Here is a 26,093-nt window from a genome sequence, read left to right as displayed (position 1 = left end):
CTTCAAAGGGGGGACTTCTTCCACAGCTGCAGGCAAAATCATTTTCTCTTACAAAACTGCATCCACAGACCCCACTTTTGGGATCTGTGTACTGGGTCTCTTGGACGTCAGACCTTCTTACAGGCTGGTGCTTGGGACATGAGGCTGAGAGCCACTGCACACACAGAACTGTACTCCAGGGTCAAAATTATTAAAAGGTGCTCAGCTTTTACACTGTTCTGGAATATTTTTCTATTTTCTTCTTCATATTCCTCTCAACAAATATTCAACCTACTGTAGATATCTTTCCTTGTAGATTTTAGGTTCTAAAATTAACTAAAGGTTTCCTCAACTTTTTTTGAGTTCTTACTTTTATTTAAAATTAATAAAATAATAGAACTTATTTTTTCCTTAAAGTCTTGCCACCATCTGCTATTACAGTTGAAGGTGTAACATGTATCTTTTCTGGGGGTGGGTGGAGAGAAAGCACTTAATTCACTTCTGACAGGCTGCAGTTAGACCAGAATGACTTGCGCTTAGCATGCCTAGGGAAAGGATATTTCTTTAGACTGTGTACAGCTAGCTTATGTCTTTATCTGCCCAGGAGGTTCAAAGGGAGTAGGAGAGACACTCAGTCATTGTTTTCCCACTCAGCTGCACCACTTCAATAGCGATAAGCCCACATGGCCACCTGCTGATCCAAGATTATCAAAATATCATAAAGAGGACATGGAATCCTCCATTCCATGCATTGTCTTAGATTCTGCAGCCTCTGTTAGATCATTGGTGAAAGACCATCAAGCCTTCCCATAAAAGAAGGAATCTCAGAGTCTGGAAAAAATAGCTAGGGTAATCTCCTGGCAAACTACCAAGTGATCATGAGCAAGTATGATTATAATCACTAACTAAGATGCTGCCTGCTATTGAGCCATAAATACATAGAACAAAAAGGTGTACTCTGGGCATGATGTGTCCCTTAATGTGGAATTTTAGGTTGACACTGTGATCAGCCAATAGTAGTTGTGGTAATGCTATGGAGGTTTTCATGGTTACATACTTTAGTCCATTCATGAAAGAGAGGGTAAGATACTGGATTTGTGCTTAAAGGGTCCTAATTTATTTAACAGTAGACTGATGCTAAACAAGGAGACTGAAGGAAACAATATCATGGCATCCAACCACTTTACTGATCTTGGGGTCATTCACAATATTCAGGAGAGCATCAACAGTCATCCTTTCAGCCTCAATAGAAAACAGGTTTCTTTAATAACATAATAATACTTATATTTAAGATAGTAAATTTTATCCCGTGATCTCAAAACAATTTAGTCTCTGCTACTTCTTCTAAGAAGCGATCCTAAAGAGAACCAATCAGAACTGCTGTGTGGGTCTCCTTTATAAAGACTGTTGGGTTCAATAGATTTAGTTTTCCCCAGCATATCACTTTACCATGTATCACTTTATACATCCGGTTCCTTGGTACAATAGAGAAGGGCTATAGCCTGACGTTATTTTTCTATTATTTAATGTGTATATTTAAGTTTTTCTATGGCACTTGTCTCAGCATCTCACCAATATTAATGAATTTATCCCTACAGAAACCTTGTGAGGTTGGGAAATATTCCCATTTTACAGATAAGGCACAGAGAGAGTTATGGCACAGTCCAGCTCCCTTTTGAAATGAAGGACATGATTCAAACAGGAAGTCTGAGAGAGAGCTAGGAATAGCAGTCCCAGTCCGGTGCTTTACCCACTACACCAGCTTTTTTCTTCACAAGACCACTGTGCTGCATCCTCCTCCATATTGCTTTAAGGGGCCTTTTTCTTGTGAGTTTGAGAGAGGCAATTGCCTCCCTTCTGGAAACGGGAGCAGTAGAACGTCTACAGTTCCTTCATATTAGCAAGAGTTGTTTACTTTTAGTATTTTCTCACTCTAAAGAAGTCTGGAGTCCTTTCTGCACCAGTAAACTGCCTGAAAAGGTTCAACAAGTTTCTCATGAGGATCAGATTTTGGGTGGTGACTATAGAAATGAAAGCTGTGTCCCAACTACAATGCAGTTAATCCCTCCTGTACTACTTCCCTTTTCTGGGCACCATGAAATTGGCTTACCAGATCTGATATTCCTACTTCTTGATTTGGCACCTCCTCTGTTCCTGCGAATCATGTCCAGTCTTTTCTCCCAGAAAGAATGGTGAGTTTTAAATTTGGATTTTGTCTTCACTGTTTTTGTCAAATTCTCCCACTGTTGCTGTAGTACTGGTGCAATTCCACTGGTATTAACAATAGTGAGAGCGGCAGTGTAAACCACAAAGGCAGATCTGGGGGGTTCTCAGTTGGAAACAAAAGAGGAGAAAGACTTGGGGGTATTAATAGATCACAGTCTGACTAATAGCCACCAATCTTATGTGTCCGTGAAAAATTCCAGTCACGCATGTTCAAGAAAAGAAAAGGAGTACTTGTGGCACCGTAGAGACTAACCAATTTATTAGAGCATAAGCTTTCGTGAGCTACAGCTCACTTCCTCACTTCCTTATGCTCTAATAAATTGGTTAGTCTCTAAGGTGCCACAAGTACTCCTTTTCTTTTTGCGAATACAGACTAACACGGCTGTTACTCTGAAACATGTTCAAGAAAGTGAATTCAAACTGGAACATGTGCAGAGAAGGGCTACTAGGATGATATTGGGAATGAAGAAAGCTTATCTTACAAGAGGAGTCTAAAAGAACTTGGCTTGGTTAGCCTAGCAAAACAAAAGCTGAAAGGGGATGTGCCTGCTCTATTTAAGCTAAAGGAAAATGTTGGCACAAGAACAAATGGGTATAAACTGGATGTGAATAAATTTAGGATGGAAATTAGAAGTAGATGTCTAACCATTAGAAGAGTTTTAAGATGAAGCTTCAGAAGTTTATGATGGAATTATATGATGAAGTTGTGTGTGATAGCAAAGGACAGGACTTGATGATTTAGGAGGTCCTTTCTGGTCACATGTCCAATGTTCCTATGTAGATCAATGAAGTGGGCAGAATAAAGGGAAAAAAAACAGAGTACAATGGTCTAAGTCAAGGGAAAGAGAAACTGAATGTAAGGGAGAGAAGGAACTGGAATGTATTCATTAAGGTGGTTTCTCATCTCTCAGTTTATATAATTTGGTGTTTATGTTCTAAAAGGATTAATAACTTATCAGAGTAGATCAGTTATTACACACTTACAGTAAAGATGGTTTGAAGGGAGCTAACTACAAATTGTAGGTGGGCCAGAGCAATATATACTAAGCTAATTTTTGTCAGATATATGCTAAACAGCCATTTGGAGTGTTCTGCATACTTTTTTTGTAATATGTAACTGTTTTTGTTTTGGACATTTTGTTTTGGTAGAGCAGTTCTTAAAATACACTTTGACTAAAATTATAGTGAACCCTCAGCCCCTCCTTCCCTCTTCAGGGAACTCTTTCTTTTCTAGAAAGAGTGGGAACTCTAAGAAAAAAATTCGAAGTTTGGAGAGGAAGTTAATGGGTTTCCCATAAGTGGCATTCTTGAGAGGCAGGGTGCTCAAAAAAATAGGACACTGCTCTGGAAGTCAGTAGACCTGAATTCTATTCTTGGTTTTGCCATTGAACTGCTGCATGACCTTGGGCAAGTCACTTCACCTCTCTGTGGTACCCCGCCACACTTTTCTGTCTTGTCTGTTTAAACTGTAAGCTCTTCGTGGCACAAGTTACTCTCTGTGCAGCATGTGCATGCATAAGTGTGTATAATGTCTAGTACAATCCAACCTTGATCTCATTTGGGGTCTTTAGGCAATACCATATAGAAATTACTAATAATCAATTCACAGAGCAGCAATCACTTGCTCATCTCATTATCAAGCTTTCATTTCTTTTGAAAGTTTTCAGTAGATCTGTTTTTACTCTATGGTGACATGTATACAGACAAGGATGGATTGACCCTTCAGAGATGCATCAACTAAAGCACTTAAGGGTGACTCAAATTTGAAATGCCAACAAATTGGAAGCCTAAAGTTGCTGTGCTCCTGGGAACCCAAAAGTAGTAGTAGTATATTATTTGTTTGTACAATACCAACAGTGTGCTAGTCACTTAGAGTAAATATCTGCAGCAAAGGTGATCCAATAGCAGAGCTCCCTTTACTGGTTATACTTCTGGGGGAATTCTGTGCCACTGCGCATGTGCATAATTAATGAGCTGTGCATATTTTTAATAATTTGCACAGAAAAAAGCTTCTGCTGGAATTTTGCTACAGTTCTGTCTTTTGCCCACCAGAGGGCACTCTGGCACTAGAACACAGCAGCTGCTCCCAGCCAGCTAGGGAAGAGAGAGAGCCTGTCGTCTTCACAGTGCCTGTTGGGCCAGGTCAGGAGACGGGGGGCTATGGGGAGACAGACAGCGTGGAGCTGCTGGGGGGCTCAGACAGGGGCTCATGGGGGACGACAAACTGTGGCAGGGGCTGAATGGGAGTGGAGGTGCAGGGCCACATGGGCAGAGGGGGGAAGGAGGTGCAGATCTACAGGGTGAAGGGAGATGGCTGAGTGGGGGTGAATGGACACATGTGGCCAGGGATTGCAAGGACACAAGGGGGTGCAGGGGCAGATGTGCCTGACTAAAGGGTAGAGGCTTAGGTGTCAGCCAAGGTCTGCATGGGGGAAGCTACCTAACAGTTCCTCCCCGCACCCCCAAAAATCCTGTTCCATACTTTTCCCACCAATACCCAATAATCTTTCAAGTTCACATCCAGGCTCCTACCCAGCAATTACTTCCCTCTCCTTCAGCTCCTCTGTTATCCCTGACTCCCCCAAGCCTTTGCACTCCTTCTGAGAGGTGCAGGAAATATGGTTCCGTATTGTAGTTTAAATGAATTATTACTCAGGGTTCTGTATTAATATGCCTAGTAAGGATCTATTTGTCAAAAAACATTTTCTGAATCTTTTTTGTTGTCTGTATTGTTATAGACATACTGGCTGACAGGTATTTTGAAATAAATGACCAAAAATAATTGAAACTGGTGTGATTATATTGTGTTATTTTTACATATAAAATATGCAGAATTTTGCAGAATGTGAAAATATTGTGTGCAGATTTTTTAATTTTTTGGTGCAGAATTCCCCCAGAAGTATGGGTAGTACAATCTTTGATAAATTTCACTTTCAGAGTCTCCCATTCATTTTCACTAGAAGACTTGTACAAACTTGCTTGCAAGTCCTTGCTACTTTTCAGCAGAGGGCACTATAACTTAATTTGCTTGCATGCTTTCCATATCTGGGCATGGAATTCAACTTAACTGATTGTTTTTAAAGAGTCTCTGTTTTCAACCATGAGAGAGACTAGAGAAGCTAGAATATTTTTTCTTGTTCTCTTGTCTACATTGTCAAATCCACTTAATATGTAATGATACTATATTTTCAGCTATTTTGAAATCATTTTGTAAACATTAACTAGGAGCTTGAATTTTGCCTATTTTTTTGGCATGTAGTAGAATTTGTTAAATTATTTAAATAGTTAACATCTGGGTGATGCTGTACAGCTATTCCAAACTCAGACTTTGCTTTTGTGAAGATTTGTGTAAATTAACATTCTCAAATGATTTTTAGATACTTTAAACATTGTCGTATTTATGCTTTCTGTTGCACTCAGAAGACAAAGATATATGTATCAGTAATTACTGTCAACAGTTAGAGCAAAGTGCACTCAACACTTTGCTAAATTCAGGCATTAAATCATTTTCACAGAAATTCATTATAGGTTATGCATTTTACCCTTATTTTGCCAAAGCGCTCAAGAAACCTTGTGCCTTAAACTGTTTTATATCTATTAAGCAATATTTATTGCTTAGTATAAAAATTACTGTAACTTGTATAGTATAAAAGGAAATGGTTTGGTTTACTCCAGTTTATACCATAAACTGGACATTGGGTATATATTCTCTTAAATTTTGCATGGAAAGAGGAAGAGGCTAGAAATGAAATAGGCAGTCCAATAGACTTTTACTAAAAATCCAAAGAAACCCACACTTTCTAGTAATATTTTACAATCATGTATAGACTACCTAATTCTGAGAAATGGAGCCTTGTTTCTTTTCTGCAGGGAGTCCAGGTATGATTTGCTCAGGACTACTCAGCCTCAGCCTCTCTGGTGCAAGCTGTGGCTTAACAAAGCTTTGCTCTGGCACACTCCCTCCACTCCCTGTTCTCTGCTCCCAATATACCCACTCCTTCCATTTACACTGTGGAGGGGGCAGGGAGAGAGGAAAGGGGTTAGTAGTACCATTGGAGAGCTCCCCTCTGCAGGAAGAATTCTCCACCAGTTATCTTCAACGGGTTTAAGGCCACGTTGCACTGTATGAGTATGGACTTACTGGACCAGAAAATCCAGCCCAGAGTGTGGTTTAAAAAAATAATTCTTAGGCATGCTTGGCTTGTTATAAAAATTATGAAACCCTTGTTACAAATTAATATAATTTCCATAAGAGTGGAAAATCTTTGGCAAAGAAGTAAGAATTTTCTTTAGCAAAATGAAACTTAGACAGAATTGACAGGATTAACTTACCTCTTTTCCCTGCTGATTTTCCCAGAAATTTTTCAGACTGAAATTTTTTATATGTACATATTTTTTTCAGTTTCAATGTGAGATTTTTATTTTCTGTTTTGCTACTGCTAGAGTTTCCTGTATATAAATAGCCTGAACTTTGATCAATGTTTTCCAATGATCCACTGTCATTCTTAATTTAACCTGCAGCTGTATACTCCCTTGGGCAATTAGGGTGATTAGATTTTTTTTTGCACACACTTATATCTGTGTTTTTCCTCATCAAAGTACTACTGTGCCAAAATACAAAAATCTGTTGCAATTTTGGATGATGGACTGCTTATCGTGCAATAGCTTCTACTTCAGCAGCAGCTTAAGATCTGTTTTCAATAGTTTAAGAATCACTATTGTATATCTAAGTGGACCTATGCTCTTCATAAAAGCTGTGGTGAGAAAATGGGCTACGCTCTACAATTATAGAATGTTTATTCTTTCTATAACTGTGGTGATTATTTCACTTTTTTCTTCACACTTAGAACTAAAGTTCCTGGAAATCCATATTTTCCCTGGTTGTTTTAGGTGTGTCCTAGTCTCATAAAGCTCATTCTTTGTTGAAAAATCTAGGCAATAAAAATCCAAAATAAATATTTAAATCTCCATGTTGCTTCCCCAAAATTTAATTTTAAATACAGTGTTCTTTGTCTTACAGTGAAAACTCACATGCAACAAGGCTTAATCTCCATTGCTGCTCGTACTGTGATAACACATCTGGTGAACCATTTAGGCCACTATCCAATGAGTGGAGGCCCTGCTATGCTAACCAGCCAAGTTTGTGAGAACAATGACAATCCTTACAGTGAAAGTCCTGAGCTTTCTCCTGAACTTTTTGAGAGCCCAAACCTCCAGTTCTTTGTATTAAACAACACTACTTTAGTCTCTTGTATACAAATCCAAGCAGAAGAGAATATGCCTGGAGGAGGATTGTCTGCTGGACTTGCATCTGCTAATTCGAATGTCAGAATTATAGTGCGTGATCTGTCTGGTAAATACTCATGGGATTCTGCCATTTTGTATGGGCCATCGTCTTTATGTGGATTATCAGAACATACTTTTTTGGCGCTTTCTGTATTTCAGCAAGAGAAACCAGAAGATGCCCCATCATCTGATCGTGTAGAGGCTGTATCTGTAAGGGATGGAATTGCACTTGAAGTAAAAAGGAAATTTAGAGAAACTGTGCCAACTTGGGATACAATTAGGGATGAAGAAGATGCTCTTGATGAGCTGTTACATTATTTAGGTGTCACTAGTCCTGAATGCTTACAGAGAGCAGGAGTCTCACTGAACATACCTGCTCCTCAACCTGTCTGTATCTCAGAGAAACAGGAAAATGACGTCATCAATGCAATTCTTAAACAACACACAGAAGAGAGAGAATTTGTTGAAAAACACTTCAGTGACTTAAACATGAAGGCTGTGGAACAGGATGAGCCAACTCCACAAAAGCCCCAATCAGCATTTTACTATTGCAGATTACTTCTCAGTATATTGGGAATGAATTCGTGGGATAAAAGGTAAAAAAAAAAACAAAAAACTGTTTAACACAAATTACTGTTTGTTTAAAAGTGCAGTGTTTGGTAACAATTATGTAACTCTCCTTCATCATTTTATTAATCCTCCTAACTTTAGGCAGTAGAACTGGTTAGGCCAAGAATGCCTTTGGCCAACTGACAGCAGAGTTTTTGAGATGGGGGAGTGGGCATCTACTAACGGGGAAGAAACTTTTTTTATTACTTTCAACCCACTGTGTGGAGAAACTGGGGAGAGGAGGGAACAGCTTGATGATCTTATTGCTCCCTAAAATCCATGCAGACGGGATTGAAGACAGGTCCTTTCCAGCTCAGTGCAGGGATGCTATTGGTGGGAGAATGTTCTCTCTCCCTACTCTGCTCTCCTCAGCAGCTCCATTAAGAAGCCTTAGATTGGTGGAGAAAGACACCCTTACTGCCTCCTCTCTGCTGTCCTTCTATGCGTCTGTAGGAATATGGGGAAGACGAGGCACCTTTCCCTACCAGACCCAAGCTGTGGAATAGCAGCAAGTTTGTTGTTGCTGGGTTACTGGTAAACACTCTCTTGCCCTGCCTGAGGAAAGGGGATGCACATATCCTCTCCCTAGAAAAGTGCACAAATGTAAATCTGAAAAGTAGAGGGATTTTTTTCCACTCATTTCTCTCAGTTTGGATAATCTTGAATGTTGCAAATAACAATAGAGGGTGAAAAAAAATTCTGTGAGAAAGAAAGGTACTTTTTGTGTTGACTGTACCTTTTTTTTTTAATATAGAATTAGTATTTCAGAATGTAAGGGCCTTTCTAAAATCATATCTCTGAGTGAAATCTGGAACTCATAATTAGAAGATCAGGGTTAAGCATCAAAATACTTACCTGCTGTGAAGGGAAAATGGATATTCTATAGACCTAGAATAAGTCTGGATCAATAAAATAATATTGCAGTCATATGAGTGAAACATTTTGATCACAAAGAACTTTGGTAGCAAATGTGTTGCAACCATTCTTAATACTTAAGTGGGCCTTTAGTTTGCCAAAGCAGCCTGTTTTCCAATGGGTACTGCTCTTAACCTCACTTCGGTGTATTTTATGGGTAATATCAAGAAGGTTTAAAAATTGAATAGTGGTTATTTTACTGAAACATAACTGTTTCTTAAAAGACAAAAAGCATTACAGATGACTAGGTGGGCTGATATACTCTGCTTTGCTCTGCAATTCAGGAATGTAGAGTTCAGTTTTTATAGTGGTAGACTCAATCTATTTTTACAAAGAGAAGGTTAAGGGTTGACTTGGATATAGTCTATAAGTGTCTACACGGTGAACAAATATTTTGTTATGGGCTCTTCAATCCAGTAGAGAAAAATATAACACAATCCGATGGCTGGAAGTTAAAGCTACACAAATTCGGACTGGAAATAAGGTGTAAATTTTTAACAGTGAAACTAGTTAACCATTGGAGCAATTTTCCAAGGCTCATGGTGAAGTCTCTATCACTAACCATTTTTAAATAAAGTTTGGTTGGTTTTCTGCAAGATATGCTCTAGGAATTATTTTGGGTAAATTCTATGGCCTGTAAAAAGAAAAGGAGTACTTGTGGCACGTTAGAGACTAACAAATTTATTTATTCGGATGAAGTGAGCTGTAGCTCACGAAAGCTTATGCTCAAATAAATTTTAGTCTCTGAGGTGCCACAAGTACTCCTTTTCTTTTTGCGGATACAGACTAACACAGCTGCTACTCTGAAACCTGTCTATAGCCTGTGTTATACAGGAGGTCAGGCTAGATGATCACAAATGGTCCCTTCTGGCCTTGAGATCTATGAATCTGTCATGTATCACTAAGCAGCTATCCTCAGGCCTACTATGTAGTAAATTGTGTGGGCTCCAAAGGGAGTCCTGTCCAGCCTTCGGCAGAGAGCTGAAGTCACTAGGTTGAGAGGGGAAAGTTGGCAAAAGTAGAGTTACACAGAGGACTTCAAGAAGGATGCAGAAGACCTTCTGGCATAAAATTGACAATGTGTATAATTTATTTTTAAAGGAAATTTGAGAAGGCAAGAAAATTGTGGGTGATTGCATGAATGGAACTGAAATATGTTTTTGTATTGTCCTATACCCATTACTGGACAAGTAATACAAATGTTATTAATTTTCTCTATTTAGAAGGAGCTTTCATCTCCTGAAAAAAAATGAAAAGTTACTTCGAGAACTTAGAAATTTGGACTCAAGACAATGGTAAGTTATCTTTTAAAAATTGCCTAATTACCTTACTAATTTATTTAATCATTTTATTTTTCAAAGTGGGTTTGAACTATTGTTTATATGGAATTGGAGACTAGTTTATATTCCAATAAGTGATTCATGTTCACTAAATTTTGGAAGCAGTACATGCTAAAAATTAAGTGAAACTAAAATGAAATGAAAATTTAATTAATAGATTATCATAAAAGAGAATAAACCCTGCACCCCCAAAACAAGTAATTCGTTTGTCAAATACTATTTTTGTTGTGTTCCATGAAAATCCTTATGCAAAACGTGCTATAATGCCCAAATGCTGTACTTACATATCTAATAAAAGGGAAACATACTAAAATTCAGTTACAGTAGCTTTGAAACTAATTTTATAGCTGTGGATCAAAGCCATCAATATCTGAGAATGAATGAAAGTGATTAGAGTTGAGGTTCTCATGGAGAGCTAAAGCTATTTCAGGATGAAATCGTGACCAACAAAGGTTTCAGTCACTGTCCATTGCAAGCCACTTTTTCAAGCTTGTAGTTTCTCTTTTAAGATGTTTTATTAAATCTTTTATGAATGGACGCCAAAATAGCATCTGCTCTCAGTAGTGAATGTCAGAGAAATATAATCTAGTACACAAGTATCATTGTTGAGATCTCAGTATTTATTCCCATCAGTAGGTTAGCTTCAAGATGAGTAAGTGCAAGTTTTGGAGATGCATTTAGTTTTTAAAAGATCTTAAATTTTGTTTAGTGCTCTTTCTCTTTATTGGAAGGGTATTTTTGAATATGAAAGACTGTATTTAATACATTAAAGAGTGGGCCAAGGAATTTACAATTTGCTGGCTACTCTTCATTTTGTCAGTTGTCCTCCAAGGATCAAGAGTCTGTCTCAACAGCTATAGAATTAGTAGTATCAGAATTAGTAGGGCAGTTGTGGGAAACTGTGTTAAGTTGCTCAACTCTGTATCCACCAATCAGCAGTCCAGGGAAACAAGTAGTTACCTTGCTACTTGAGGATATTAAATTCATCTTCCTGAGACACATTTATCATTCGCAAGGATTACCACTATTAATGGTAATGAGGGGTCTTCTTCATAATGTAAAATAATGCCCAACCCATAGGTTTTGTTTATTTCATGTCTTCAGCTGTAAAACTCGTATTCAACTTTCTGACTACATTATTATACCATTTGTTGCTGCTGATTTCAGCCGATGTCCCACTACGCTGAATTGGTCCTTCACACGTGAAAGTTCCTATTAGCAAACTGTAAAAGAGAAGGCAAAGGAATAGAAGAGGATAAGAACATGAAAAGATAGAAGATGGTCAAAGAATAGAAAGAAAAACTTTTTTAATTATACTACACTTTCACTGCCTTTTTGATTCTGAAAGCTGTGATCTGTGCATAGTGTTTTTATTTTCTGTCTGTGTTAAGACTTGAAAGTGAACTCATACTCTGTGACAATCCAATGACAACCCTATGTTTTACAGCCGAGAGACACACAAGATTGCAGTATTTTATGTTGCTGAGGGACAAGAAGATAAACACTCCATCCTCACTAACACTGGAGGAAGCCAAGCCTATGAGGATTTTGTAGCAGGCCTGGGTTGGGAGGTGTGTGTTTTAAGTTTTATTTATAACTTCTGAGTTTTGTGTTAGATTGTAGAAAACAAATATAAAACGGGAGGCTTATTGTTTTTCTCTCTAATCTTCCATCTCTATTACTCCTTATTACTGCTCACAATTACTGAAACATCCTATTCTGAAAATAGGACACTAAGAGGGAAATTCTGGTTATACTTATGTCAGTGATGCTATGTAGATCAACTGTTGAGACAGCAAAGCTTTACTGGCTTTGAAAGGGGAACCTGTGGAAGCTTCTACATAATCAGAGGCTGTTCAATAGTGTGCAATAAGCCACCCTGTTCCTGACTTTTATACACTAACTAAACTATGTCTGTATTGCTGTGTAGGCCTGAAAGGTGTTAAATTCATTTAAGATTCTGCACATTGCTCAGATCTGAGAGTTGGAGAAATAATGGCATGCTGCTTCTCTCTCCTCTTCTCCCTGCCTGCTGGAGAGCGACACACACACACACACCCATCTCTTTCACCAGTCGGAAGTGGATGGTATGGCATAATCATATAAGTACCACTACCACCATTAGAGCATTAGTTCAGTGTAGTTCTATTCTACTGACTCTCCCCTGGTCCAAATTCTCTTTTCTACAGTCATCACCATCTCTTTCTGGCTGCTCAAGACAGATCCCCCCACTAGCACCAATAAGAAGAAGCTTCAGGCACAGACCTGTCCCACGGAAGTGCAGGAATCATCACTGCTTCTGGCTTTCTTGGAAGTGCCACCTGAAATTAATATTTAATAGTTTGCTTAATGATCAAGAAACAGTAGTAGCTTAGATGACTAACGCTTGCTTTTTGAATTTGTATGTTAATTCCAAGGCAATATATCAGCTCCTGACTTGAGCTATGAAAAAGCTTTGACCAAAGCTGGCAAATTTTGGCTTGCTTAGTGACTTTCCACACACATTCTAAGTGTAGGGAATTTTTCTTATCAGAAAGCATCAATTTTCACTTTATAAGAATGGAAAATTGAAATTCAAAGCCATAACTGAAAATTTGCAAATATGATGGAAATTTGCAAATAAGTCTTAAATTTGATGGAAACGCACTTTTTTTACTATTAAAGAAGTTTTGTAAACCTGATAACGTATTATAATGTATTATTGCAGTTCTGCAGCAACATTTTTACAAAGTTAAATCAAGCAGATTCAAACATATTTAATCTCACACTAGGCAATAATGTATTTGCTATTATACCAACAAAAAAATCCAGAATTTCATGCCAAGAGGCTAAAACATTTAATATTCAGTTAAGGAAAGTAATCCCGACTTAAAAAGGCATTTAATTTAGATTTATAATGCGAAGAGAAATAACCCACTGCAAAAGGATTACTGCTTACTTCCCTCCTCAGTGTTCAGGAATGGGAAAAAATATGGGACAGCAATATCTGTGTTTGTGATGGGGCCAGCAGCACTATAGCAGTTGCCCTTCCTTTCTGTTGGAAAGCCAGAACAATCACCATCGATTCTCTGTTTGGTGGTTCCCCATGTCTTCTGAGGAGAAGAAAAGCAACTGCTAGTACTGGCTCCCAGGAGAGTGACAAGACACCACTCTTGCTTTTTTCCCTTTAACCTTTACCTCCCACCAGTCTCTGAGATTGTTGTTCTACCCTCTTGTGCCAATAAATACAGACGTTCCTTCACTGCAGTTAGTTTCTTTTCTAATTAAATCCTTCTAATTAGTAAAAAGAAAAGGAGTACTTGTGGCACCTTAGAGACTAACAAATTTATTAGAGCATAAGCTTTTGTGGGGAAAAAAAAAAAAAAAAAAAGCTTATACTCTAATAAATTTGTTAGTCTCTAAGGTGCCACAAGTACTCCTTTTCTTTTTACGGATACAGACTAACACGGCTGCTACTCTGAAACCTGTTCTAATTAGGAAGTCTCTGCTCCTTTAGATAAACTTAATAGTACAAAAGGATCAGCATCAGCAGAGAATTATGGGTTTTTTAAATGTATATGATGATGCTTGAAAAGGCTTTCTCTGAAGAGTATCTTTGTCACCGGATATTACTTTTTCCCCCCCTAATGTTACATGGGCTTTGATCTTAGGTGAATCTCACAAACCATTGTGGCTTTATGGGAGGATTGCAAAAAAACAAAAGCACTGGATTGACCACTCCATATTTTGCTACCTCTACAGTGGAAGTAATGTTTCATGTGTCAACAAGAATGCCTTCTGATTCAGATGACTCTCTAACAAAAAAGGTAGGTGGTTTTGGATACAGCTTTTCCCTTAGGTAACAGTATATCAAGGGATTTTAGAAATCATTCCTTTAAAATAATTTGTAGGTTTTTTCTAAAAAGAATACGATGCTTGTGCCTCTAACAGTTTATATATTATTAAAGCTGGTTGGGGTGGGTGGACTATTGTGTTATTAAATTACTTTCTACCAACCAATTATTTTGACAGAGAAGATGTCACATTTGTACATCTTATTGCTACTGAGGTCACAGGAATGGTGATGTAAGGAGAGGAAAAGGAACGGAGTTAATAGTCTATGTGGAAGAAAAAGCTCCAAATCTGAATGACATGTTCTAGTGCTTTGAGACTTCTGGACGTGAACTGTTAACTTCTCGAAATAGCTGATGAATACATAGTCCAAAGATGAATGTTTGTTGTTCTGCAAGTCTTGCAGCTAAGCATGTTCATAGAACATTTGCCTTTAAAAGAAAATCAAAATGTTCGGAACTTGACAACATTTAGTGAATTTAGTTGTATAGCTTTGGTGATGACACAAATGTTCAGCAGAAGTCTGCTCTCTTATATCCACCTTAAGGGAAAAATGGCTTTCTGTATTGGTATTTTTTCTTTAGAATTTAATAAATTCCACATTAGTGATAATAAGTTGAGGCCTCAAACATGTGTCCTATTACAAATGAACAATTGGCTATCATTAGACTGTCCCCCTATCCTCTGTACATATATCTTCAGATGTGCTAATCCATTCAGTAGACACATTAATGAGCACTGGCTGAAGTGTAATATTGGAGGAAGTGAGGCTGGTTGACCTCAGCATGGAGTTTAATACTTCTAATTAAATTAGATAGTTGACAGTATAGAGAGAAATAGCCATGCCTCTGGCAACTTCAATTATTAATGACTTTTTTTGTTCTTTTTGTTCAACTTGAAGAAAATAATTTATATCTTTTTATTATCATTATTGTTGTTATAAACTGACTTTTAATTCTAAAAGTGGTATTATACAATTTTTTTAAAATATTTTTCTTGCATGCCTAAGATGGGTACTTCCTACTCTACTCTTCTATTTCATAAAGTGCAGTCAATGTATTTAGGTTCCTAACCAAATTATTAAAGTATCTTAAGAGCAAAAACAACATAATTTTTTAATGAGTATAACTAAAGTAACAATATGATTCCTGTCTCAGCCTTTTTGAAGAAACCAGTGTACTTTGCATACAGAAATATGTATCAATAACCTTTTTGGATTAGAGTGATTTAAAAAGTGATGTGGGGAAAACATAATGAAAATTTGTTTCCACTATTCGTTAGATAACTAAAAAAACCCAACATTTTAAACGTTACAGGTTTCAGCAGAAAGTGCAGTCTGAATCTTATATCTGTTTTCAAGAGAATTCAATCCTTTCCACATAGCTAATACCTTTAGCCACATTTCAGAGTTGGTCCAGTCCTTTGGTGATATAAATTTTTTTTTAAAAGTACAAATCAGTCACCATTTTCACAGTTACAGTTTGATATTCTCACCTAAACCCCATTTGTTTCCACTTTCACCTGTAATCACATTCTTCAATGATTTAGACTATTCTGAGAGGCAGTATGGTCTTAATAAATAGGGTACTACACTGTGAGTCCGGAGACCTGATTCCATTCCTAACTCAGGGTATGTCTATAAGTCGACCCCCGAGCGCTCTCCCGTCGACTCGTGTACTCCACTGCCACAAGAGGCGCAGGCAGAGTCGACGGGGAAGCGGCAGCAGTCAACTCACCGCAGTGGAGACACCACGGTGAGTAGATCTAAGTACATAGACTTCAGCTATGTTATTCATGTAGCTGAAGTTGCATAACTTATATCGATTCCGCCTTCCCCCCTCCACCCCCCAGTGTAGACCAGGCCTCTGCCACTGACTTGCTGTGTAACTTTGGTCGTGTCACTTTACCTCTCTTTGCCTCTATTTTTCCTCCCATCTTCTGTCTGTCTATTTAGATTTTAAACTCTTCAGGGGAGAGAATGTCTCATGTGTTTTTACAGTGCTCAACACACTGGGCCTCTGATTCCAGTTGGAACCTTTAGACACTTCAGCAGTACTCACAGTAGTAATCCACAATATTATTCTTTATTATTAAGACGTGCTAAATACAGTGTGTAGCATGTGACCTTTTACAGCAGAAGATTATATAAAATGTGAAATAAAAATAAACTGTCGCTACTGAGGTCACAGAAATGGTGATATAAGGGGAGGAAATGAAGGGAGATAAAAAAGGGTATGTCTACACTGAAAAAAACCCCAAACCCTGCAGCAACATGTCTCAGAGCCCTGGTCAATCGACTCAGGCTTGCACTACATGGCTAAAAATAGAAGTGTAGACGTTTCTGCACAGTCTCTAAGACCCATCCCTGTCTCTGGGTTTCAGAGCCCAAACTCCAGCCCTATCAGGGATCTCTACACTGCTACTGAGCCCAAGTCAATTGACCCAGGGTCTAAGACTTACTGCTGTGGTTTTTTGTTTGTTTTTTGTTTTTACAGCATAGACATATTCTAATTGTGTGGAAGAAGACCTTGGATCTTGAACTCACTGAGGGTTTTGAATGTGTTTAGCCATGTTTTTAAGTGTGTGTCTTATTTCTATAATTTGAACAATTTATTTATTGTACTTTGGTTGGCTGAAGAATTGTTGCTGGTTTCTATATTGTAATGTGCCTAGAGGTAGATGATAGGTTCATCTTATAAATGGAAATTAAATTTAATTAAAATAAAACTTCTTCCTGCCAGCCCAACCACTGCAGTATCAAGATTCTAGTGCTTCAGATGCTAGGCCAATTTAAAACTTATTTTCTATCAATCTTTCTGAATAGTAAATAAAATTTTAAGTATCTTAGATACCTTAGAAACACTGGAGTCAAAAGAGAACAGTTAAAGAGCAGAAAAAAAGATGAATTGAAAAGGAAGAGAAGGGAATGCTTTAGAGATCGGATTAAAATTTAAACGATGAATTAAAAATAAAATTTTTAATGCATATGTATCCTTCATCTTTGAATTTTTCTAAGTGAAAGGATTTGTCAAAATAGAAAATATTTTAAATACAGTTACAAAGGTAACATTATGATGAAAGTGTCAAAATTAAGAAAGAATTATAAAATCTCACAATTCACCATGGGAGTGATATCACATTCACCCATGCAGCTTACCCCCTTATCTAGCTACTGCTAGCACTTTGAGGAAATTTGGAGGGGGAGGGTGTGAAAGTGTCTTAATTAATATATTATACATATGGTGTTAAAACAAAAGAGGTCATTTTCTAATTATTAGCTTATTAATCCAACTGAAACTTTTGGTGATTACATAAATGGCTCAAGCTTAGTTTGACATTGTCAAAGCCCTTCAAAAGAATTATAGACCCATAATTCATAGCTAATTGTTTTGCTTTGATTTTAATACAAACTGGATGGTTAAAGGCATAAGACCATAAAGCATGGCCATTAGTGCAATATTAATATTTTTATAAAATTGCAATTAATCACATCCATTATTTTACAGGAGTAAAAAAATTAATGTTAAAACAACCTTTTTTGAAGAACTTAACCAAATGTTTGAAGGTGTGTTAGATAGACGCTAAATATATGTAACTTTGCCAAAAGTAGCTGCAATAACAACTAATTACAACTACAATACCCACCTGCTGAAGTGAAGAAACAGATTGACAGAGCCAGAAGAGTACCCAGAAGTCACCTACTACAGGACAGGCCCAGAGAACAAAGAAAATAACAGAACACCACTAGCCATCACCTTCAGCCCCCAACTAAAACCCCTCCAACACATCCTCAAGGATCTACAACCTATCCTGAAGGACGACCCATCACGCTCACAGAACTTGGGAGATAGGCCAGTCCTTGCTTACAGACAGCCTCCCAACCTGAAGCAAATACTCACCAGCAACCACACAACAGAACCACTAACCCAGGAACCTATCCTTGCAACAAAGCCCCGTTGCCAGCTTTGTCCACATATCTATTCAGGGGACACCATCATAGGCCTAATCACATCAGCCACATTATCAGAGGCTTGTTCACCTGCACATCTACCAAAGTGATATGTGCCAGCAATGCCCCTCTGCCATGTACATTGGTCAAATTGGACAGTCTCTACGTAAAAGAATAAATGGACACAAATCAGACGTCAAGATTTATAACATTAAAAAACCAGCTGGAGAACACTTCAATCTCTCTGGTTACTCGATTACAGACCTAAAAGTTGCAATTCTTCAACAAAAAAAAAAACTTCAGAAACAGAGTCCAGCGAGAGACTGCTGACTTGGAATGAATTTGCAAACTGGAAACAATTAACTTAGGCTTGAATAGAGACTGGGAGTGGATGGGTCATTACACAAAGTAAAACTATTTCCCCATGTTTGTTCCCCACCCCCACCCCACCACTGTTCCTCACACATTCTTGTCAACTGCTGGAAATGGCCCACCTTGATTATCACTACAAAAGGTTTTTCCCCCCACCCCCACCCCGCTCTCCTCCTGGTAATAGCTCACCTTAAGTGATCACTCTCGTTACAGTGTGTATGGTAACACCCATTGTTTCATGTTCTCTATGTATATAAATCTCCCCACTGTATTTTCCACTAAATGCATCTGATGAAGTGAGCTGTAGCTCACGAAAGCTTATGCTCAAATAAATTTGTTAGCCTCTAACGTGCCACAACTACTCCTTTTTGCAATAAGAAGCTGCTTCCTAAATTTTTCTGCTGTGTTGTGTTCCTGCTGTACCTCTCTAGTGAACTTTATTTTTGAAGTAAACAAAATAAAATTTGAAGACTAGCTTTCGTTATAAAAGGAAATAGTTTTTTTCCCTTTCCTTCTTTAGATAAGTGGGTACTAGAAATTACAAATAATTTTGGCAAGAGTTCAAGGGTTAATGCAAGAGATAAATAAAAGGAATTTTCTGTAAATTGAGCCCTGCATTATTTCAGTTGTCTTGCCTTTCCAAACCTAACTCATTTAATTTTAAAAAGTAAATACTTAAATTTTTCCTGACAGTGTGCTTTGCTTTTTCTATCGTTTATTACTTCAATTATACTTGGTATCACTTAAAACAATCTGCCATTTGGAAATCTCAGTGTAGCCTGCAGCTTAGTATTAAGTCTGGCTGGTATTGTAACATGTACAGCATATGACACTAATGTATCAAAATTAGATTTGATCATCCCTCCTGGTTATATTTATTTCACATTTCTTTTGTATTCAGTTAACATAAACATATTAGGAAAGCTGACACATGGTGATGGCTGTATAGTAAGAATATTTTAAAGTATTTTGATTTAAAATTGCAGATAACTTGGCTTTTCCAAATTTTTGAGTGTTTTTACTTATTTTTAACAATGAAGAAGAGGTTCAAAGCGTATACTGTAGCTGAAAGGGATAAATTATCTTTCTATTGTTTATCATTTATATATGGTCATGCCTTAAATTCCCAACTCAGATTGGGGATCCATTATGCTAGCCACTGTTCATGCACATGATCTAAATGGACAAGACAAAGCATGGAAAAAAGAAAGTGTTGTTACCCTGATTTTCAGGTGGGGAACTGAGGCACAAAGGGCCACATCCTCATCTGGTGTAAATTGTCATAGCTCCGTCAACTTCAATTATGCTATGACAATTTATAAACATAATCTTTGAGTGATTATCCACACGGATTCCACTCTTGGTGTGTTTGCATCCCAGGCACACAAGATTGGATTATTTTAAATAGCTGTGTCTGTGGGGGCCACACATTCACCCTGGGCATCCTCTCGCTCCCTACACCAGAGAGTATAAAGGGTGGGGCAGCCCCAACTCTCACTAATTTCCTTCTTACCACGTGTGGCAGCAAGACAAAACCTTGTAGTGTCCACATCCCATGCTCTGAGCTGGTTCATTTCTGTAGTTAGTTGTTAACTTAAATAAATTTTCTTTGCCTACTGGCTTAAAAAACCTCCAAAACTTTAGATTTATTCAGAGTAGTGATAGGTTTTCTCTTCTTGTACAAGGGCCCACTCCCCTGTACAAGTGCACCTCTCTACAAGAACTTAAAATGTTTGACTTCAAGTTGCAGGGGTTCAAGGTTTGCCTCTCCTCTGAAGCAGCGATGTTGGTGAATGATGGGCATTCCCAATGTCTGTACTGCCTGGAAGAGGGTTGTGCTTTGGAGCACTGCCCAGTTTACAAGTCCTTTTCCAAGAGGATTCAAAAAGCATAAGAATGGCCATACTGGGTCAGACCCCAGTGGTCCATCTAACACAGTATCCTATCTTCCAACAGTGGCCAATGCCAGGTGCTTCAGAGGGAATGAACAGAACAGGGCAATTATCAAGTGACCCATCCCCTTTCGTCCAATCCCAGCTTCTGGCAGGCAGAGGCTAGGATACTCAGAGCATGGCGTTGCATCCCTGACCATCTTGGCTAACAGTCCTTGATGGACCAATTCTCCAAGAACTTATCTAATTATTCTGTGAACCCAGTTATGCTTTTGCCTTCACAATATTCCCTCGCAATGAGTTCTACAGGTTTACTGTGCCTTGGGTCCTTTGTGTGTGTTAAACTGCTGCGAGGGAGGCAAAACTGAAACTCTTCCTCCTGGAAGTGTCCATGCAAGCCCTACTGGACCCCAGCAGACCTTCCAAGAAGCTCTAGGTACCAGGCTCATCCCATGCACTGAGTGACCTGGTGAGCAAAGACACCACCCCAGGTTCCTGTGAAACCTCATAAGCACCATTCATCAGTGACATTGGTGACGTCTTTGGAAAGGGTCTGTAAGGAGCATTGCACTAGGGATCAGAACAGACACAAAATCCCCTCTCTAAATGGGGGACGAAAAGCCTCCCCTGAAGCTTACTATTCTAAATGCCTAAAGAAATGGTGTCCCATCTCTGTGTACCTGCACTGAAACCCAAGTCAGCACCGGTGGTCTCTCCCACGCCAAGAACCGTACTGCCTCCAGTACCATCAGCAAGTCACTGATCATGACACCAAATCTCCTAGCACAGAGTACTTTGGTACTGTCTGCCTCTGCACTGAGAACCATAGCACTGAGTACCTCTGTACCAAGGCCCATCACTACAATACTGGCCACATCTTTGGCACCAGCTGAGACTTTGACCGCAGTCATTTGAGGACTCTGTATCTGCACCAGATAAATATTTCTGTCAACATCTTTACCCCAATATTCTCGTGGTTCAAGCAACTCAGGAAGAATCATAGCAACCAGAACAACCCAAATCTACTTCTTGGGAGAACAACCCAAAGAAATTAGATCTCTTTGGGAGGAAAATATATTTCTCAGCAAGTCTACAAATAGAGGTAGCAAATTATCACTGCTTTTGAAATACAATTTCCTGCTTTGGGCAGACTTTCTAATTTTCATAGAGAGGCTTCTGAAGGACCAGAATGAGGAACTGAAATCCCTCATGGCTGAGGGCCAGCTCACAGCCTGAACAGCGTTAAAGGCTGCACTTGATGCATCAGATGCTGCAGACAAGACAATGGGCTCTGCTGCAGCAAATGAGAAGATTGCAACGGTCTTGGAGGGAGGTCCAAGCGATTATAGGAGACCACCCGTTTGAGGGCAGTGAGCTCTTTAATAGTGGCATGGATGAAGCACTCCATATACTAAAAGACTCCAGGACATTCATAAGGTCCTTAGGGCTATATGTCACAGCCCCAAAGAGGAAACATCAAAGGCAAACAACCATTTTAAGACGGAGACTACTGTCTCAATATTAGCCACAGAAATGGTCCCCGGAGCCCCTAAGAAAGTTAATGATTTCACTTGAGGTGACCCTCTGCCTTGTCTTTGGCTTGCCCCACAATCTAAGGCCCCAGGCAAGATCCAGTTTTGACTCTCATATCGAGAATTTGGCTGGAACACCGTGGGATCCACTTCCAAGTCATCTTTTTGTAACTGTCTTTCATAATTCCAGTAGGCTTGAACTGGAATAACTGTGGACTGTTAGAGTCCTCAAGAGAATCAGCATGGGGTATCCCATCCAGTTTTAGTCTGCTCCATTCCTCTTCAGAGACTCCTTGTGACCCTGACAGCATCCCAGTGCACGAGGACAAGGGGCTCATTGGTATATGGTAGTGAGTTTCAGCTGATCTGACTAGTTAATGTACCCCAACTCAGTACTGGCATAACTTGTATCTAAAAGGTGTCACGTCAGATATCAATAGAAAGCTAATAACATACTGATCATTAATATCTTGTGTGGTATATGTACATAGGACAAATTCAAAATTACAAAAATATTGGAAATTGTTATCCAAGTGTGTCTGCCAGGCCGGGCTGAAGTTACTCCACCATAGACAACGGAATGTGGTTCTGCCACCTGGAAGGCATCTCTAAGGTACACTCAGAGACAATGGGAATGCAGATTACATAATAGGTAAATAGGACCATTGTAGCGAGGAGGTGTGGCCTCCCTCGAGGCGGACGCGGAGGGAACGCCGCAAGCTGCTTGGTGGGTGGAAGCAGAGGGGCAGGACAGAAAGAGGAAGTATAAAAGGCTGGCTCAGCAGCTCAGTTGGGAGGGAGCTGCTGAGGGAGACAGATGCTTCTTCCCCACTGCTGGAGCGGGGTCCTAAGGAGAACTCCTGTTGCCCCAAGTACCAGCCCAACCTTCCAAAGAGCCCTGCCACTCCCAACACTGAGGAGCTGTTACTGCTATCCTTGGCAATATATCCTGGAGAGAGTGATGATGACCCCTGGATGCAGGTACACCCTGGGGGGAGAGTAGGAAGCAGCTATGGGGAACCAGACTACCATCTGTCTGTGGTGCCACCGGAAACACAGTCAGCATGTTGCAGGTGGATTCCCCGTTGATCCAGTGGCAGACCACTCAGCAACTGTTAGGGCCCTGGGCTGGGACTTGGTGAAGTTGGGTGGGCCCAAGTCCCCCTACTCCTGCCATCCCACCCATGGGGTGACAGTACTCCCCCCTCCTTAGGCCAGGAGGTCTGTGCTCCTTATGCCTGTGCCCCATAGGCTGTGTGTTTGGGTGCTCACCCCTGCCGGAGCCTCATAGACACTGTGTTTGGGAGTACAGCTCTGCCTGACTGCAAGCCAGAACCCTGATTGTTTATTGCCCCACCCTGCTTGAGGACTGGACTTATAACTTAGTATTGCTCTGTCTTGACCACTGGCCAGAGCCCAGACTGTTTGCGGCCCCTCCATGCTTCAAGGCCCATTGAGTACTGCTAATTCCCCCTTTCTTTGTTTTGAGCATACTCTAGCAGACCAGACTGTTAGGAGGTGTGGCATCCCTCAGAGACAGACATGGAGGGACAACCATGCCTGCTTACAACCATCAAGACAGTAGTGGAAGGAGATTGCAGGAGACTGATCAATTTGTATTTTAGCAAACACCAGCAGGGCAAGAAACCCATATGGAACTTCCTTCACCAGGAGACTCCATGTTGCCTTCCTCACAACTTGAATGAACTTTATTTTGGGAGGTAATCTTCAGAAGAATCCATTTCAAACCTTCATTGAACTGTAAAGAGAGGGACAAAGAACTCCAAGTTATCTTTCATCTAGAAGACAAAGCAACAGAGCACTTTGGATTTTGTGGGTGATCCTGAGTAGACGGGTGGTCAGCCATCTTGCTGAAAGGTAGATTGGTGAGAAAACTACTTTGAACAAAGGCTGTAGCTTCTTCTATTAAGTTTTAGCTTATAGAAAGCATTTTTCATTTTTATTTGCTTGTACCCGTTTCTAACTCTATCCCTTATACTTGAACTCACTTAAAATCCTATCTCCGTTTGTTAATAAACTTGTTTTACTTTTTCTAAACCATCCCAGTGCTGTGTTTTGATATAAAGGAATGTTAACTCCAATTAATATGTAAGCTGCTGGGTATTGTACCTTTTTAAAGGAACAAATGAACCTTATTATCTCTCTGAATGGTCCAGGAGAGAGCTGGACATTGCAGAAAACACAGTTTGGGGAAAATTCAGGACTGGGAGTGTGTTGGGGTCACGCCTGCATAAGGTAACTGGATGGTAGAGACCAGAGTCGGGCTGTTGTATTGTAGGCAGAGCAGTGAACCAGGGCTGCATAGCACACAGACACTCAAGATACTGCTTGCTTGTATGCTCGCTGGAAGCGTCCAGAAGAGAACTAAAGCAGCAGAGCATTTTGAGTCGCTCAAGGCTACAAGGCTGTCATAAATATAAAGGGAAGGGTAAACCCCTTTGAAATCACTCCTGGCCAGGGGAAAGCTCCTCTCACCTGTAAAGGGTTAAGAAGCTAAAGGTAACCTCGCTGGCACCTGACCAAAATGACCAATGAGGAGACAAGATACTTTCAAAAGCTGGGAGGAGGGAGAGAAACAAAGGGTCTGTGTGTCTGTCTATATTCTGTCTTGGCCGGGGATAGACCAGGAATGGAGTCTTAGAACTTTTAATAAGTAATCTAGCTAGGTATGTGTTAGATTAAGATTTCTTTAAATGGCTGAGAAAAGAACTGTGCTGAATGGAATAACTATTTCTGTCTGTGTATCTTTTTTGTAACTTAAGGTTTTGCCTAGAGGGGTTCTCTATGTTTTGAATCTAATTACCCTGTAAGGTATCTACCATCCTGATTTTACAGGGGGATTTCTTTATTTCTATTTACTTCTATTTTTATTAAAAGTCTTCTTGTAAGAAAACTGAATGCTTTTTCATTGTTCTCAGATCCAAGGGTTTGGGTCTGTGGTCACCTATGCAAATTGGTGAGGCTTTTTATCCAACATTTCCTAGGAAAGGGGGGGTGCAAGTGTTGGGAGGATTGTTCATTGTTCTTAAGATCCAAGAGTCTGGGTCTGTAGTCACCTAGGCAAATTGGTGAGGCTTTTTACCAAACCTTGTCCAGGAAGTGGGGTGCAAGGTTTTGGGAAGTATTTTGGGGAGAAAGACTCGTCCAAACAGCTCTTCCCCAGTAACCAGTATTAGTTTGGTGGTGGTAGCGGCCAATCCAAGGACAAAGGGTGGAATATTTTGTACCTTGGGGAAGTTTTGACCTAAGCTGGTAAAGATAAGCTTAGGAGGTTTTTCATGCAGGTCCCCACATCTGTACCCTAGAGTTCAGAGTGGGGGGAGGAACCTTGACAAAGGCAATCAGTGACACAACCCCTCACTGGTCTGAATTTCACCCCAGAATGTGATACCCCTCTCATGGGATACTACTGAAGCAAGGGGTACACTCCTTTATACAATGACAGTAGTGGAAGAAATGCCTGCAGTGATAAGAGTCTGAAGCATTTATTCCACTGCTACTTAATCCAAAAGAAGAAAGGGGGATGGAGACCCTTCCTCAGTCTTCAACATCTGAACACCTTCGTCTGTAGTTTCAAATTCTTTATGGTTACCCTGTCTTCTGTTATCCCATATTTGGATCCTATGGACTGGTTCACAGCTCTTGACTTACAAAATGTCCACTTCCACATTTGAGTACATCCACCTTACAGGAATTATCAGATATTCTGGATATGAACATCATACTGTCAGTACAAAGTCCTACCCTTTGGCCTATCCAAGGCCACCAACATTCTGGCAATGGTGGCCACCTACCTGAGAAAGCAAGAAGTCCTGGCATATCCCTATCTGGATGACTGGCTGGTATGGGAGAAATCCCCACAGCAAGTGACTGAATCATTTCAGTGGACACTAAATGTCTTTGCTGCACTGGCACTGAGTAGAAAAATCCATACTGACCACAACCCAGAGCATAGAGTTTATTGGGGCAGTGTTAGATTCCAGGTCAGCAAGAGCATACCTCTCCCCACAAAGATTTCAGGCTAATCCTAGTACACCAGTGAGGATCTACCTCAAACTCTTGGGGCACATCATGGCTTGTACCTATGTCATAATGTGTGCCAGACTTTATCTCTTGACATTTACAAAGGTGGTTGAGATCC

The 26,093-nt window shown here is 39.6% G+C and overlaps 1 protein-coding gene across 3 annotated transcripts in view; it reads left to right on the top strand.

The window, feature by feature from the left end:
- The window catches only part of RALGAPA1 (Ral GTPase activating protein catalytic subunit alpha 1), a 235,006-nt gene that overhangs the window by 150,521 nt on the left and 58,392 nt on the right, over positions 1-26,093 (top strand). For all 3 annotated transcript variants that reach the window (XM_084632410.1, XM_084632409.1, XM_084632408.1), the window contains 4 exons: positions 7,226-8,087; positions 10,239-10,310; positions 11,803-11,926; positions 14,006-14,161. In XM_084632410.1, the coding sequence (XP_084488536.1) occupies positions 7,226-8,087; positions 10,239-10,310; positions 11,803-11,926; positions 14,006-14,161 (1,214 nt within the window). The remainder of the gene's footprint in view (positions 1-7,225; positions 8,088-10,238; positions 10,311-11,802; positions 11,927-14,005; positions 14,162-26,093) is intronic.

Source organism: Lepidochelys olivacea, assembly GCF_965140295.1.
Source record: "Lepidochelys olivacea isolate rLepOli2 genome assembly, chromosome: 6".
Taxonomy (NCBI): Eukaryota; Metazoa; Chordata; order Testudines; family Cheloniidae; genus Lepidochelys; species Lepidochelys olivacea.
This window is presented reverse-complemented; position numbering and strand designations above follow the sequence as displayed.